The sequence below is a fragment of the Myotis davidii genome, unplaced genomic scaffold, assembly GCF_000327345.1.
Source record: "Myotis davidii unplaced genomic scaffold, ASM32734v1 scaffold1439, whole genome shotgun sequence".
Classification (NCBI taxonomy): Eukaryota; Metazoa; Chordata; class Mammalia; order Chiroptera; family Vespertilionidae; genus Myotis; species Myotis davidii.
The window spans coordinates 617,464-633,789 of NW_006292342.1; the positions used below are offsets into that span (position 1 = coordinate 617,464).

Sequence of the window (16,326 nt, forward strand, 5' to 3'; positions counted from 1 at the left end):
AGTCCTTGCCCTGCATCCGGTTCCCACCATTCGCTCTCCCGGAGGCACCTGCGGCCCCGCCCCGCCCGGCCCGGCAGGTCCTGCAGGGAAAGTGTTTCCAAATGCCCCCCTTCCCGTGACCTTGAGCAGCCTTTTTACTTCCTTGTGCCTCCACCTTTCCCTTCTGTGAAATGGGTACGATAGTCAGACCTGCCTTCATTCATCCCGAGAGGATGGCAAACACTTCCTTCCGCGAGGACGGGGCTGGGTTCCCCCGGGGCCACCCGGAGCCGGGCGGGGGGATGGTCCCATTTCACAGATGGCAGTTGTCGCGGCCATGACGACTGTGTGAGAACCGTCATCTCGCTGCTGCTCCGCAGGTTGGACAGTCAAAAGCCGGACCAGCTTCAGCAAGATCTCCAGCGTCCACCTCTGTGGCCGCCGCTACTGCTTCGAGAGTGAGGGTGAGCTGGCGGCCCCAGGCCCGAGTTGCGGGAGCCCCCCTCCCCCAGATGTTTGTGTGGCCGCTGACACACCTGCTCTTACAGGTGACATCCAGCGTTTCCAGCGGGACTTCGCGTCCCGCCTGTGGCTCACCTACCGCCGGGACTTCCCGCCCTTGGCCGGGGGCTGCCTGACCTCAGACTGTGGCTGGGGCTGCATGTTGCGAAGTGGGCAGATGATGCTGGCACAGGGCCTGCTGCTGCATTTCCTGCCCAGAGGTGAGCGGCGGAGGGGGAAGGGCACACCAGGCGCATGAGCCAACCGCATAAGTCAGCAGGGTTAGAATTGTTTGTAAATAAAGTTTAAAGTCACGTCAGAATTACGTAGAAAGTAAGTTCTGGCCCGGGGGAGTTAGAGTTGTTTATGCTTCAGGAATGTGAGGATTGTCTAACGTGCAGTCTCAGGGCATTAGAATTGGGTAAGTGGGAACTGTGACCCCCGCACACTGGCACTGGTTGACTATTGATTCCATCCCACCAGACTGGACATGGGCGGAGGGTGCAGGCCTGAGCCCCCCTGAGCCGTCAGGGTTGGCCTCTCCCAACCGGCACCATGGGCTTGCCCACTGGAAGCCCCCACGCTGGGCCCAGGGCGCCCCTGAGCTGGAGCAGGAACACTGGCATCGGCAGATTGTGTCCTGGTTTGCCGACCACCCCCAGGCCCCCTTCGGCCTACACCAGCTGGTGGAGCTGGGACAGAGCTGGGGCAAGAAGGCAGGGGACTGGTATGGGCCATCTCTTGTGGCACATATACTCAGGTGAGGACCACGGCAGGGGACATGGGAGGCAGTGGGTACCCCAGGGAACTCAAGCCTTTCTCCTGGCCCCCAGGAAAGCTGTGGAGAGCTGCTCAGAGGTCACCCGCCTGGTGGTGTACGTGTCTCAGGATTGCACAGGTAAGGGGCTGCTAGCCAAGGTCATGGGGTTCTCCTCCGGAGCCAGTTACTACTGCGGCTGCCTCTGAGGACCCGCCTTTCTCAGAGGCTGAAACAGTTCTGGGTCAGAGGGACGCTTGGGAAGGATTCAAGGCCTGCTCGGGACAGATGCTCAGGATCCCCCTGCTGCCTCTAGATCAGGAGAGCAAGCTTCAGGGGCTTCTCCCCCAGGATAGAAGAAAGGACAGAAGGACTTAGTTCTCTGAGATCCAATTAACTCTTACTGTAAACAGCTCTAACATGTACAAAAGTCTGGTCTTCTCTGCCTTGTAGTGTTGTTATAAGAACTAAGTGAGCCCTAGCTGGTTTGTCTCAGTGGATAGAGCGTCAGCGAACAGACTGAAAGGTCCCAGGTTCGATTCTGGTCAAGGGCACAGGTCCGGGTGTGGGCTCAATCCCCAGTCAGGGGCGTGCATGAGGCAGCCGATCAATGATTCTCTTCATCATTGATGTTTCTATCTCTCTACCCCTCTCCCTTCCTCTCTGATATCAATAAAAATATTTTAAAAAATAAAAGGATTGGGCCGTAACCGGTTTGGCTCAGTGGATAGAGCGTCGGCCTGCGGACTGAAGGGTCCTGGGTTCGATTCCAGTCAAGGGCATGTACCTGGGTTGCGGGCACATCCCCGGTAGGAGATGTGCAGGAGGCAGCTGACCAATGTTTCTAACTCTCTATCCCTCTCCTTTCCTCTCTGTAAAAAATCAATAAAATATATTTTAAAAAAACAAAAATAAAAATAAAAGGATTGGTATCAGGGAAGCTACAAAAACTAAATTGTTATGCAAAATTGGGGTTAGGATTGCTACATACAAATTTTGGGGGACTCAAGCATTCAGATCATAGCAGCTGTGTCTCCAGAAAGAGTTGGATCCACTTCTCTGGTACCAGCAAGGGAGGAGGAGGAGAATGGACAGCTGCAGATGAGACTTGAGGAGGAGGGACACACAGGGACATTGTTTGAGGATTGCTCTGTGCTCCCATTTCCGTATTGGCAAACCCAGAAACCGAGTCAGTGAGGACCAGTGGGGCCTGGGGTTGGGGGTAGGCTCCAGGATTTGGGAAAGGCTCTACCTCCTCCTGGCAGTACATTCTTCATCCGACTCTTAGGGTCTTGGTTGCTCTCTGTGAAATGGGGGCCCTGGGGTTGTCTAGGGGAGCTTGGGGGTTCTGGAAATACTTCCTTCTCCACTGACAATGGGAGTGTCACCCCCCCGCCCCAAGGGGTTGCTTGGATGAGATTGGACCCTGGGGTTGGAGGATCACACTCTGAAGCTGAGGGTTAGCAAGATGACCTTCTGCCCTGTCCTTCCAGTGTACAAAGCAGATGTGGCCCGCCTGGTGGCTCGGCCGGACTGCACAGCCGAGTGGAAGTCTGTGGTCATCCTGGTGCCTGTGCGGCTGGGTGGGGAGACTCTCAATCCCGTGTATGTGCCCTGCGTGAAGGTAGGTTCAGCCAGATTCACCACGTCTCCCCCAGAAGCCCTCTGGGTTCTTTCAGTTGGGTTAGGTATGTGTGCTTCCTTCATCTGTTTATCCAATAGTCACAGGGCACCTATTATGTGCCAAGTGCTCTCTCAGCTGCTGAGGATTCCGACGTAAACAGGCAAAAATTTGTGCCTTTTGGGGGGTGAACATTCTAATGACAGGCAGTGAATCTGGGACCAAATAGACGGCCTGGGAGTTACAACTCGAACTGTAAAGGAACAAAAACTAGTGATGAAGGGCAGATGGGGGTGGCTGCACAACCGAGGAAAGCCCCTCTCTTGCCAGGGCACGTGAAGAGCCAGAGGAGTGTTCCAGGCAAAGGGAACAGCAAGGCTGGAAAGACCCTGGTGTGTTTACACTCAGAATAAAGGCCAGAGCTCTCCCCACAGCCCACAGGACCCTGGACCCTGTCCCTTCCTTCACCTCATCTGCTCCCACTCTCCTCACTCACTCCGCGGCACCCACATGGGCCTCCTTACTGTCCTTAGAACACACCTGCCTCAGGGCCTTTGCACTTGCTGTTTCCCAAGATGCTGGAACATCACCTCCAGTGAGGCCTTTCCTGACTCCTCTATAATTTCAAGGCTCCCTTACCTCCTTTCTTCTTTCCCCAGTGCAGTCACTTTCCAACACATAACGCACTCACCTTGTTCCTTGTCTAACATATGTCAGCTCCATAGATAGTACTTTAGTCATTCTGCTCCCCAGGGCCCAGCACACGCCTAGGTTCGCACACATTGGGTGTTTGCTAACTCTATCTTGACAGACTGACAGCACCTGCCTTGAGTTCTCACCTTTGCCCACTCTCCTCCCTGTAGGAGCTCCTGCGTTCAGAGCTGTGCCTGGGCATTATGGGGGGCAAGCCGCGGCACTCGCTGTATTTCATCGGCTACCAGGGTAGGCCTGCTCCGTCACATTCCATCCTGCCTCACCTCCCCCTTCCCCAGCCCCACTTACACCTCCTCCCCTGCAGATGACTCCCTGCTCTACCTGGACCCCCACTACTGCCAGCCCACTGTGGATGTCAGCCAGGCTGGCTTCCCCCTGGAGGTGAGCTGGTATCCCCAGAGTGGGGTTGGGGGCATGTGGAGGAAGTTGGGGCCCCCCTGAGCTCCCCTTCTTTGTCTGCCTCAGTCCTTCCATTGCACCTCACCCCGCAAGATGGCCTTCACCAAGATGGACCCCAGCTGTACTGTGGGGTTCTATGCTGGAAACAGGAAGGAGTTTGAGACACTGTGCTCAGAGCTGACCAGGGTGAGCAAGAGGAGTGGTGGAAGGTGTGGGAGTCAGGGCTGGAGGGGAGAACAGACAGAGGCCTCCAGGCCAGCAGACCTGGGGAGGTTGCTTCCAGGCTGTTGTGAAGGTTATCATCCTGTCCATGTTACAAAAGCCCAGCTTTGAATAGACCCAAAAGGGGCATAATATGAAAAGTTAGGGGCTTTGCTGCCTTGGAGGACAGCGGCATTCCGGAGCTCAAGGACAGGACCCTCCCTGTCTCTTGGCTCTACTGTCCGTCCCATCAAGGCTTTACCCTTATTGTGGCAAAGGTCAGCTGTCAGCCACTCTGGGCACCTACCTCCCAGTTCGTGGGAAGGGAACCCTACTCTCCCAGCACAGAGTGAAGTCCCAGGGCTGCCTTTCGTTGTCTGCATTGGGGCACATGCCGATCAGAGTCCATTGCTGTCCTGATTGACTGGCCTGGGTCACTGCCCTGAGGGATGGGATTGAGTTCAGGAAGCACCTTTTGAATAGACCTGTTAGAACTGTGCCTATGGGGTCAGTAACTGGCAACTGCTTTTGGTACTGAGTTGCTCTCTCCCTCCTCCCACCAGGTCCTCAGCTCCTCCGCGGCCACACAGCGGTACCCCATGTTCACCCTGGCCGAGGGCCATGCTCAGGACCACAGCCTAGACAACCTCGGCTCCCAGCCAACTCTGCAGCTCCCTCGCACTGGGCGGCTACTCAAGGCGAAACGCCCCAGCTCTGAGGACTTTGTCTTTTTATAAAGGGATGGGATGGGCGAGAAGATAGGACAAACACTATTTATTTTTTTATTTATGTCACACTGGATGTGGGAGCTTAACCTCTGGTGGTGATGGTACTTCCCACTTCTCACTCCCTTAAGTGCAGCTGAGACCAGCCCAGGAAACCTCCAGGCTGGAGCCATTAAGCCAGGGACGAGCCCAAAGGCCTGCCTCCTCCCTCTTGGGCCCTCCTCACAGGGCGAGGAGGGGGGGATGGCAGATGGACTCCCAGGCACCCACTCAGGGCCTGACTCAAGTACTGTAGTTTGCACTGGACTGCTCGTGCCCTCGCCTCAAAGCTTCTGTCCTGCTAAGGGCCGGTGGCAGTGTGGGAACTGGCTGCCTGGGGCCAATAAAGCCGTCGGATTTGACCTCAGCTATGGCCAGACAGAGCATTTGAGAGATGGGACCAGGGTGTGTATCAAGATGAGACATGTCCATGTCTCCTGGGGAGCCGGAGTAGACTCAGCTTCCACATCTCTAAGACGGGACTTCTCCCTTGCCCACAGGGAGACACGTGGGTCTGTACAGTCAACAAGAAGGGATGCATTCAGAGGCCTGCTTGAAGGGAGAGAATCTGAGGGCCCTTGCCTTCTCCATGAGCTCAGGGGCAGCTCTTGAGCCCCTGCTGCTTCCTCCTTTTCCGGGCCAGCAGGCGGAAGTGCAGCCTTTTTGGATTGAGGCCGAAGGCCTGCAGTCTCTGGCGGCTGAACTCCTGTCCTCCAAGCGTCACTGTGGGGCCCAGGAGTCGAGCCTTCTTGCCCCTCCTCCGCCTCTGGGGGGCTGGCTTCTCTGTGGGTGACACGGGGGCGGCCTCTTTCTGTGCTGGGGGGCTCTCCGGCTGGGGCCGCTTCCTGCAGGCCCCATCAGATGCCAGCAGCTGCCCCTGTGGGCCGGCTTTGTCTCCCTGTGGCTTCCCTGTGGCTTCCGTGGGTGTCTCTTTCCTGGGGAAAGAAAGTCAGGGCTCAGCCCAGGCAGCACAGTGAGACCCCTTCCCAGTGTACATCCCCCGTTTTACAGTTGAGAGGAGAGGTTCAGATAGATGGCAACGCAGCAATTCAGGTGCCTGCCTGGAATTCACACTGGGGTCTGACACCAAAACTGGGTTTTTCTACTGAATCCTGAAGCTGGACTGTGTTGCTGATAATTCTTGTATTTGAGCCTGGGCTTACACTAAGCTATTCACATAAATTAACTCATTTCATCTTTAAATCAACTCTGGGAATTCCTGTCACCCCTGTTCCCTGCTGTATAGACCAAGAAGTAACATGATAACAATAGCTAAAACCTATCAGCACTTACTATGTTTTAAGCACTTCACATAAATTCACTTAATCCTCAAAAAACCCCAACAAGAAATGAGCCATCTTTATCCCCATTTTATAAATGAGGAAATAGGCTGCCCAAGGTTATATAGCTGTAGCCCAGGCAGGATTTGAACCCAAGTCTCAGAGAGGGGGAGGGCCCAGTCCCAAAGTCATGCAACAAATGGCTGACAGAGCGAGACTCAAACCTTGGCCTGGCACCCCACCCTCTCCGGGCAAGCAACACTCACTCCTCTGAGCAGAGCGATTTGAAGATCTGCCTCTTTTTCCATGAGTTCTGGGCCTTCTGGCTGTACGCCTTCTTGTCCTGCAGCTCCTCCTGCTCCGACCTTTGGGTGCCCAGCGGACACGCGTGTCATTGGGTGCTCAGGGAGATGCCCATGCTTGCCTGTCTGCCACTCCTCCCAAACACCTGGCCCAGCCCCACCCGTCACCTATACATGCAGGTCTTCTTCAGGGAGCACCACCGGTTCAGCTCCTTGTCGTCAGCAGCAAGGATCTGCATGGGAAAGGAGAGGGGTCCTGCTGCGTGAGCCCTGGGAGGGCTCTGACTCTAAGCCTTAGTCACCTCATTAGTCAAAGCAGGGTAATGCTAGTACCACCCAGCAGGGATGTCATGATGGTGGGAGAGAAGTGATGTCTGTGGAGGCTACTGTTTTTTGCAGGACAACAGATAGGGAAACAGGTTCAGAAAGGGGTTCCTTGCCCCAAGTCATGCAGCCAGGAAGTGGCTGATTTCGGATTCCAGGGCCCTGTAGCCCTCACCTATGCACCATGGTCCCAGCAGCCTCAAGGCAGGGACCTCTATGCCAAGCACTAGATTTGCTAATTATAGGTAAGGCCCAGGTTCTCAACCTCCAGGCTCCTGCCTCCAGGCTTCAGATTCCTCATTTTTGAGGTAGGCATCCCCTCAGAACCTATTAGAAGGTTGTTGAGAAGAATGAGTAAATGCAGATGGTATAAGCTCAATCGACATCAGTTGTTTTTTTTAATATATTTTTATTGATTTCAGAGAGGGTGAGGGGAGATCGAAACATCAATGATGAGAGATAATTATTGATTGGCTGCCTCCTGCATGCCCCCTACTGAGGATCCAGCCTGAAACCAGGGCCTGTGCCCTGACCGGGAATTGAACCGTGACCTCCTGGTTCATAGGTCCATGTTCATTCACTGAGCCACACCAGCTGGGTGACATCAGCTATTTTTACTGACCATGAATAGTCAAGCACTGACAGCCATCACGGATAGCTAAGGGACAAGTGCCATCTAAAGAGACACATGGGTGCGGCCAGTGTGGCTCAGCAGTTGAGTGTCGACCTATAAACCAGGAGGTCACAGTTCAATTCCAGTCAGGGCACATGCCTGAGTTGCAGGCTCAATCCCCAGTAGGGGGCATGCAGCCGATCAATGATTCTCTCATAAGTAATGTTTCTGTCTCCCTCTCCCTTCCTCTCCGAAATATATATTTTAATATATATATGTATATATATATACACACATATACATATACATATACATATATACATATATATATAAACTAAAGAGCCACACATCGTTTCAGCTTCAGGGACATGAGGTAGGGGCTGTCAGTAGGCCTGTTTTATAGATGGGAAACAGGTACAGAGCCCAAGTCCAAGGTCACACAGCTGATGAGTGGCTAAGGCAGGATTTGAATCCAGGGCATCTGGTTCCAGAGCCCATCTAGTCTTAAAGGCCACCCTGCTGCACATAGAATAGTAACATAATTAAAGGTACAGTTGACCCCCGAACAACACGGGTTTGAACTGCATGGGTCCATTTATATGCAGGTTTTTGTCAAATATTTAAAATTTTTTTACATCCCCCCCATTTACTTTATTGTAAGAATGCAGTACATAATGTGTATAATATACAAATATAAGATAATCAACCGCTTATGGAATCAGTAAGGATCCCAGTCAACAATAGGCTATTAATATAGTCAGCCTGAATCTGCAAAGGTTGAATCCGTAGATGTGAAACCCACAGCTATGAAGGGCCAACTATAGTTGAGTTTTTGGGGAATTAAAAATTGTATGCATATTTTTGACTGCACAGGGGCCAGCAGTTGTTTAAGGGTCAACTGTAATATTTATAAGGGGCTGTTTGAAGCCCCTCCCCATCTCATGGAAACCCTCTGAGGTAGGAAATTTCAATCCTGTCATTAGCACTATTATTCCTGTATTTTTTTAATTTATGGAATTTAGAGAGAGAGAAACATCTACTTGTTCCATTTATTCGTGCAGTCACTGGTTGATTCTTGTATGTGCCCTGACCAGGGATCGAACCCACAACCCTGGTGTATCGACAATGCTCTAACCAACTGAGCCACCTGGCCAGGGTAGTCCTATCATTTTTGACATGAGGAAACAGGTACTGTGGCAGCACCCACTGGCTCTGAGCTCCCTCCTGCCTCCTGGGTGCCTCCCAGTGTCCCACACCTGCCTGGGGCCCTACCTCTTCTGTGCTGAGCCCGAAGTCACAGGGCACGACAGTGCGGTACTTGAAGCGACAGGGTAGGTCGTCGATGATGTCCTCATAGTCCAACCGGTAATACTCGTCCAGGTACTCCTCAAAGGTCTTGTCCCCTGTGTGGTAGAGAACTGGGCTGCTGTGCGCTGGCCCTGCGGAGCCCCTGCTCGCCCACAGAATCCCACCAGAGCCTCACTGGGGTTGAACACAGGTTTCTCCTGCCCCACAGCTGCAGCAAAGGGTGACTTGCGCTTCTTCTTGCCCGTTAAGGGGGCCTCTCGCTGCTTCTTCTGCGGCTGGCTGGGGTCGTAGTCAGCATCCATCTGCCAAGACATGCAGGTCAGGCCAGCCCTCGCAGCCCTTGGGACTTTCCAAGGCAGCCCACCCCCGTCCCCATGGCACCTACATTGAAGTCTGGGTCCTCGCAGTGCAGCTCCTGCTGGCTCCAATCTCTACCCTGCTCCAGCCCAGTCCACGTGTCCCAGTTCCAGTGATCTGGCTCCAGAGGACGGACAGACAGGGATGAGCCCGGGGGGCTCAGGATTGGAACCTCAGGCTTCAGGCCCAGCACTCCACCCCCACCCAGTGACCTCACCTTCGAACCCTTCCTCTTCCTCAAATTGTGGCTTCTCCTCCTCCATTGTGCCGTAGTACTCGTCCCCGAAGCATTTCTGCAGGGCCAGGGACCAGGAGGATCAGCAGGGCCCAACCCTTCCAGACAGCTCTATCCCTGCACCTCACATGGCTCCCTAGCACCCTTTAGGACCCAGCTCCTGAAGTGGGCCTGACAAAGCTGGTCAAAGGACTCCTCTCAGACCCCACCTGCCCCTGCAGGTCCCCATCACCACTCAGGCCCTGCAGGTTGTAACCACACAGTTAAACGCCTGCCATTAGATTGAGGGCTCTGAGAGGGCAGGACCTCTACGCTGCCTAATGTTTGGCATACAGTGACTGTCAGACTGGCGCTCACCACTCCATCAGCTCCAAGAAGGCCGACACTGGGCTCCACGAGGGCTGAAACCCCAGTGCCCAATGCAGGGCCTGGCAAAGGCAGATATTGTTAAACATGTCATTTACCGAGCATCTACTATATCCCCAATATTGGCTACACCTCACATTTGCACAAGCACCAGGAGACAGACAGTATCCCCATTTTATGGAGAAACTGAAGCTTAAACTCCAACTATATGCCCCCCGCCCCCCCACTTCCTGCCCCCATTCTGGTTTTCACCTGGCCTACCTACATATCCTCAGTCCCCTTCCCTCACTTTCCAGCCTTGGTCAGAGGCTTCTCTGAGGCTCCTGTGGTCCCCACTGCTCCTCACATGCCTTCACCACCTGTTTCTATGGCCTGATGCTATATTCCCACAAATACAACAATAAACATTAATGGCACAATAAATGAGTTTAAAAGAAACACAGCAACCCACTGTTCCTTGAGCACTTACCAACTAAACTTTTATGTGTATTCCTCTCAAGCTATCCTTACAACAGCTCTGAGGTAGATGCTATGGTTAGACCCACTCTACAGACAAGGACAAAGGCTCAGCGAGCTCAACCCGCTTCTCTTAGCCCCACAACCAGGAAACAACTGATTCCAGAGCCATGCTCCTGAGCACTGGCTGCACGGCCAGGCCTGGGCGTGGGGGCCATACCTGCATGAGCTGGTCATGCCGGGTGGGGTCGAAGTCGTCCTCGAGGTCCCGCTCCTCAAAGCCCACCGTCTCGTTGCCCGTGACCTGCCGCAGCTTCTCCAACTTGGCCAGAATCTCCTTCCTCTTCAGGTTCTTCAGCTGCTTGAGTTCTTCCTGCTTTTTCGCTTTCTCCTGTGGATGGCAGGCAAGAGGGAGAGGAAGGGTATGGGCTCTCCCCACAGCTAAGGGCTCCCCTGAACCCACTGCCCCCCGACACTCACCCTCCTCTTCCGCTCCCTAATCTCCTCCCTCTTCTCCTTCCTTCGCTCGTCCTTGCGGCGCACAGAGGACGCAATGCTCCGAGGGTAGGTCTTGACCTGTGGGACAGGGATGATTCTGGGCTCTCCGGGCCTGAGCCCAACAAGCCAGCGCCTCCCAAGCCCTAGCTCTACTCACCACGGCCGAGTCGGGCTCCTCAAACCGGAAATTGTACTTGTGCTCGAAGTCCTCCTGCTTCTTCAGAAACAGCTCCCCCTCGTCAGAGGAGTCGTCTATGGAGAGCTGGACCGGGGGGCCTGGGACCCTGAGGGACAGAATAGAGGGAGGCTGGGTCAGCCGAGCTCCTGTGAACCAGCCCTGTTAACACATTCTGTCGTCCAAGAACCCTACAGTAGGGTGCCACTGTTGCCCCAACTGTAAGGACGGGCAAACCAAGCCACAGAAGTCGAGCAGGGTCAGGATTTGAACACCTGGCTCCAGAGCCCCCACTCCATGGCTCTTCCTCGAATGACTAACTGCTACGATTTGTGTGCAAAAGTAAACGCCAGTGCCCTTTGCTTTTCAGCCAGCATTGGCTCCAGGCCCCTGGTAAGAACATGGCTGCTCACCCTTCCTCTTCCTCCTCCTCCTCCTCCTCATCTCCCTCTTCCTCATAACATTTGTTGAGGATATAATCCCGCAGGAACTGCTCCCCTTCGTCCAGCTCTGGGTTATTCCAATATTCCTTGAGGTGAGTCTAGGAGTGAAGGAGTGACAGGACCCAGGTTAGACACTCAGGGGCAGGGAAGGCGGGCAAATGGATTCAAGTAACTGAAACTTCACAGCCAGCCTATGAAATAGGTGGGGGGCATTATTCCCATTTCATAGATGTAGAAACTGAGGCCCAGAGAGGGGCACACCCATTTTCAGAGTATTGCTCTTAGCCACCCCTTCGAGGGTTACTTTCTAGAAAAAGGTTGGATGAAGGTGGGACAAGCAGTGTAGTCCTTCAGTGACTGCATGGGAACTCACCAGTTCTCTCAGGGCCTCAGGGTTCTGAATCTCCCTCTGCCCCTTCAGCCATGCAATGTAGTCAGCATCTTCCTGGGCCTGGGGGAAGACTGGCACTGAGGGTCTGCTGGAGCCCCAGCGCCCCTCCCTGCACCAGCCCCCGTCCAGCGAGGGCTCCCGCACCCACCTTCTCCTCCTTGGTTTTAGCGCGTTTCTGCAGCAGCCCCGAGCCACCTTCCCCGGCGCTATCCTCATCTTCACTGTCCTCCACAAATGCTCGGAAGCTGCCCACCGAGGGAACAAGTCTCAGAACAGCCAGGCTAGCCCCGAACCCTGGTCACCAAGCCGGAGTTCCTAACAAGCTCAGAGTGGTGCTGAGACACAGCATTATCAACCCCATTTCACTTCGGGAAACTGAGGCATGGAGAGAGCAAGTATGTGCCTGAGGGCACACAGCCATTAGTGACAGAGCTGGATTGGAGCCCAGACCTACCCACACCCAGAGCCTCAGCGCCTATCCAGTTGGCCACTCGCTGGCCCAGCTCACCTTTCCTTGAGCTGTTCCTGTTCTTCCACGTAACTTCTCGACGAGACCTGCTAAAGAGAGGGGGCGGTGGGCCTCAGGCCCAGCCCCGGACCCCTCAGCCCCAACCCGGTCTCCACCCCACCCACCTGGAGTCTCTGATTGGAGGTCTCCCCGTCTGAATTCTCCTCGTCAACATATTTGCTGTGCAAGGAAGGATTGGGGCTTCAAAATAGACTCCCCACGGCCTGCCGGTCCCAGTGGGCGGGGGCAGTTATGAGAAGCAGGTGGGGGAGCCGACAGGGGTGCAGGCCGTCACAGAGGAGCATGCTCTCTGGCATTCCTTCAATGCTGGTGCGTCACTGGCTTCTCCCCACCCCTGCCCCTAAGACCCCCATGCATCCACCTGCTCTGGGAAGGCGGGCAGAGGATGGTAGGTGTCCAGCCTGTCCTCACCCTTCTTTCTCCAAGATGACCTTCCTCTCATAGTCCTTCAGGTACATGGGCCGCATCTTCTTTTGCTTCTCCGCTGCCAGCTCCTCCTCGCTTTCCGAGGACGTTGCTGCGGAGTCATCGGAAGACACCTGCCATTTTCCGCAACCACAACTCCCTTCCTTCCCCCGACAGAGAATGCCACGGGGCTGGGCCAGGGCCAGGGTCAGATGAAGGCCTCAAATCCCCAACCACCAGCCCCAGCTGTACAACAGTTATCATACTGGCTACCGCCTGGCTGTGATCACCCAGTAACTCCCGCTCTGAATAGCACAAAGCACACGGGTGATGTTAACATCAACGGGTTAGAATCTAAGACACTCTGCTAAGCACTTTTGACATAAAATGATTCAATAAATAGTCACAACAGACGACAAGGCCACGAGGAACCCTGGAGAAGAGCAGCCCAGACCTGTCCTCTGGTAGAAGGTGGCATCTTCCTGATAAATCCGGGGATCCTTCTTCTTCAACAAGGAGAGTGTCCTGTAAAAGTCTCGCTCCTGCTGGGGGTCAAATTCCTAGGGCAGGACAAGGATTGGGGGCAGACTTCAGAAGGAAGGTGGTGAGAGCCATGGAGGGCAGGAAGCACGGGGGCAGGTGGGCTGAGAGGGTGCGGGAATTGGGGTGGAGGGATGAGCATCCATTAGGTGGAATGGGCATCTGTCACATGGAAGGAAGGGGATCCCGCTGGGGAAAGGCAGGTGTGGTGTGTGGGGTGTCAAACAGGGGGAGAGGGAGGGAGGGCCACACATCAGGACAGGGTCTGAGACAGAGGAGGGCTCCAGGCAAAGGGACCGTGCTTCCTGGGGGAATGGATCGGCGTGGGGCAGGAAGCAGGGAGGACACGGGGCCCAGCAGGAGGGACCGGCTGCACAGTGAGGTGAGATGTGGCTGATGTGGGAGAAGCTGGTGTCCCATGTGCAGAGATCTCCACTTCCAGGGCAGTGTGGTCACACCAAGCACCTCGGGACGGGCAGGTGGGCCCGTAGCAGGAGGGAGGGGGGGACGCGGGGAGAGTGGGGGATTCGGCCCCGCCCCGAGGATGGGAGGGCGCTGTCTGTCCCTCGTGGAGTCGGGGGTGGGGGGAGGTTGTACGGCGCTATGGGGTTTGGGGTCAGGATGTGGTGGGGGCTTGAATGCCGCCCGCACGCCCGGGCCGGGGTGCGGAAGCTCACCACGCGCTCGTCGCTCGAGTCCGACTCGGAGCTGGAGTCTTCGCCGTCGCGGTCCCGGTAGCGATCCTTCACTGCGGGACAGACAGCAGCCCCTGATCAGCCCGGGTTTTTACAATAGCTAATCAGCTAATAATCTAATCAGTGCATTTTTCAGCTTACACATTCTAGTTTATCTATTTCAAAATACAATTTAGATTTTTTAAGATCTTCCATGCCTCTACTTAATTATTTCCCCACCCACGGGCACGCCTCTGCGGGGAAGGCTGCAGCCACCGCCCACCCCACCCCGGGGGCTGCCCGCACCCAGCTGACATCTGGGGGCTCTTTCTCCACTCGCGGTTTCCTGCCTCGCTTCCGCTCCGACAGCGCAAACCGCCGCCCCACCCAGCTCTCGCACCCCTGGCGCCCTGGGAATGACCACTCTCTCCACTCCCCGAAGCATCCGTGACCCGCGACCCCCGTGCCCACCCCCACGAACATCCTGGACGCGTGACTATCCATCGCAGATTAAAGAATCAGAAGCCACCACCACTACGATCAAGCACAAGAATTAATTTAATGGGTAAAAACATTAAGTTATCACACAACTTTTGTCCATAAAGCTTAATAAATAGAATCTTTTTTTAAAGCTGTACAAGAGACAGGAAAACAAGTTTCCAACAAGATATGAATGAACTCATCCCACCCTCTTATTCATTTGGAACTCCCCCCGCCCCCGTGCTCAAAAGCAGAGTGCACACTTGAGATCGCTCTCCGTACAGTCAGCCAAGTCGCCAGGTTCCAGGAGCCCTGGAAGCCATGACCTCACTCTGGGGCTGAGGCTTTAAACGCTCTGCCCTTGGGACTCTGTCGCCCCAGCAGTCTGGGGAGTGGAGGAAACTGAACCGTTTAGGTGGCTGTTGCCTACAGGAGCCCTTCTCACCAAACACACAAAAGGGAAAAACAAATGAGAAATGTCCCTTGAGCACACACACTCCAGAAATCAATACCAACAAGCCACAAACTGGTGCTCCCCCACCCTTGGCAGCGGGACTGGAGGAGCAAAAAGAGAAAGTGTTTCTTTCCTCCTTCCGGAGAGAGAACCCAGCTGGGTCCTGTGGCTGCAGTGGGTGGTCCTGGGTCACAGTGGTGCCACCATGTGCCCCTGCAGGATGTCCATGAGCTCCTGAGCCCCTCTCCCTTGCGCCAGCTCCAGAGGTGTGAGCCCCCTGGTGTCCCTGTGATGGAGATCAGACTCGGCAGCCAGGAAGCTGACCACGGCCGTGTGGCCCTCCTGCACGGCCAGGTGGATGGGGAGCGACCCCGTGTTGTCAGGGGCGTTCACATCAGCACCGTGCTCCACCAACACCTTCAGCGTGTCGAGGAATCCGGTGCGGGCTGCATCGTGGGCCGGAGTGGTGCCGGAGGTGTCCTGGACATTGGGGCTGGCGCCTTGTTTCAGGAGCTCCAGGGCGATGGTGGGGCTGCCAAACATCATGACCTGTGCAGGGGCAGAGTTCGGGGGTTCTCAAAAGAGGGGTTCCAGAAAAAGGCATCACTTGGAGAGAGGGGTCATTCAGAAATAGGGAACACCAGAGAGAGGTCCTCTGGAGAATGGAAAAAGCCCGGGGAACGCAAACCCCCGGGCAGCTGTTTGAGACCTCAGAGGACAAGGTCTCCTAGGAATGGGGACCCCCAAGAAACTAAGGAAAAACACCCACCCCAGGAACAGCTCCCATGCAAACTTTCAAAGAACATAAGACCCTCCACAAGGAACCAGAGGACCACCACCCCCTCAGACGTGGGAAATCACCAGGAAATATACACCTCCCTCCAGGAAATGGGTCTCATAAAATGAGAACTGCCCTCCCCCCCAAACTTGACAGCCCCCTCAAGCGAAAGGAGATGCCCAGGGAATCTGAAACCCATTCTCCAATGAACAGCCCCTCCCATATAACCGGAACGCTCCCCTAGAACACCTGAATAATTCCAGAAATGAGCTTCCCCTCTAAAATGACTCCAGGGAATGGGGACTACTATGCACCCTGTACCTGTTCCCCCCGTGGGACTCCCCGTGATATACCGAGAATCTAAGTGGGGGGCGGGGAGAAAAGAACGGAGATCACCCTCCACACAAGGAACCGGATCTCTCTGGGGACCCCACAGGCAATAAGAACGCGGTGGAGACCTGAATCCCTAATTCCAATGGTCGGGTCTCCCCATCGGAACCCAAAGAAACAAGGCCCGGCCCCGTGAAACCGGTATCCAGAGAAGCTGAATCCTCGCTCCCGGAAAAAGAGCCTCCCAGGAAAACTGCACCCCCAGCACCCGAAGACCGAGGAATCTCCGGAGATGGAAAGCCTTCCCCTCCCCCATCCACCAGCACCTACGAAAGGGGGCATCAGGGCGTGACGTCAGCCCCCAAATGGGGGCCCGGGTCCCGGTCGGCCCCCGCCGGGCCAGGAGACTCAGGAGCGGGGTCTGGGCCCCCCTTCCCTCCCGGCTCCGCCGC

General features: G+C 55.2%; 3 protein-coding genes across 3 annotated transcripts in view; 1 reads left to right on the top strand and 2 right to left on the bottom strand.

Annotated features, from left to right (window-relative positions):
* The window catches only part of ATG4D (autophagy related 4D, cysteine peptidase), a 29,197-nt gene extending 22,983 nt beyond the window's left edge, over positions 1-6,214 (top strand). The window contains exons 4-12 of the mRNA XM_006765823.2: positions 333-443; positions 528-701; positions 964-1,240; positions 1,314-1,378; positions 2,731-2,861; positions 3,722-3,800; positions 3,877-3,953; positions 4,038-4,157; positions 4,736-6,214. Coding sequence (XP_006765886.1) covers positions 333-443; positions 528-701; positions 964-1,240; positions 1,314-1,378; positions 2,731-2,861; positions 3,722-3,800; positions 3,877-3,953; positions 4,038-4,157; positions 4,736-4,909 — 1,208 coding nt within the window. The 3' untranslated portion in view covers positions 4,910-6,214. The remainder of the gene's footprint in view (positions 1-332; positions 444-527; positions 702-963; positions 1,241-1,313; positions 1,379-2,730; positions 2,862-3,721; positions 3,801-3,876; positions 3,954-4,037; positions 4,158-4,735) is intronic.
* On the bottom strand, positions 4,941-14,336 carry KRI1 (KRI1 homolog). The gene is made up of 19 exons (XM_006765824.2): positions 14,285-14,336; positions 13,836-13,927; positions 13,073-13,178; positions 12,625-12,730; positions 12,318-12,372; positions 12,193-12,242; positions 11,833-11,929; positions 11,667-11,744; positions 11,264-11,391; positions 10,833-10,959; positions 10,658-10,753; positions 10,398-10,568; positions 9,338-9,413; positions 9,149-9,237; positions 8,939-9,065; positions 8,728-8,858; positions 6,687-6,751; positions 6,483-6,581; positions 4,941-5,871 (listed from the first exon to the last, which is right to left on the bottom strand). Exons 1-19 carry the CDS (start codon positions 14,334-14,336, stop codon positions 5,532-5,534), a joined length of 2,085 nt encoding a protein of 694 aa, XP_006765887.1. The 3' UTR covers positions 4,941-5,531.
* Positions 14,337-14,369: 33 nt separating this feature from the next.
* On the bottom strand, positions 14,370-15,609 carry CDKN2D (cyclin-dependent kinase inhibitor 2D (p19, inhibits CDK4)). The gene has a single exon (XM_006765769.2). It carries the CDS (start codon positions 15,310-15,312, stop codon positions 14,956-14,958), a length of 357 nt encoding a protein of 118 aa, XP_006765832.1. The 5' UTR covers positions 15,313-15,609; the 3' UTR covers positions 14,370-14,955.
* Positions 15,610-16,326: the final 717 nt, after the last annotated feature.

Coding starts and splice junctions, on each gene's coding strand:
- KRI1 (XM_006765824.2), bottom strand. CDS start 14,336: ATGGATAGTCACGCGTCCAGGATGTTCGTGGGGGTGGGCACGGGGGTC. Junction 9,238..9,337: donor GGAAGAGGAAGGGTTCGAAG/GTGAGGTCACTG, acceptor CTCTGGAGCCAG/ATCACTGGAACTGGGACACG. Junction 9,066..9,148: donor GCGAGGACCCAGACTTCAAT/GTAGGTGCCATG, acceptor ATGTCTTGGCAG/ATGGATGCTGACTACGACCC.
- CDKN2D (XM_006765769.2), bottom strand. CDS start 15,312: ATGATGTTTGGCAGCCCCACCATCGCCCTGGAGCTCCTGAAACAAGGC.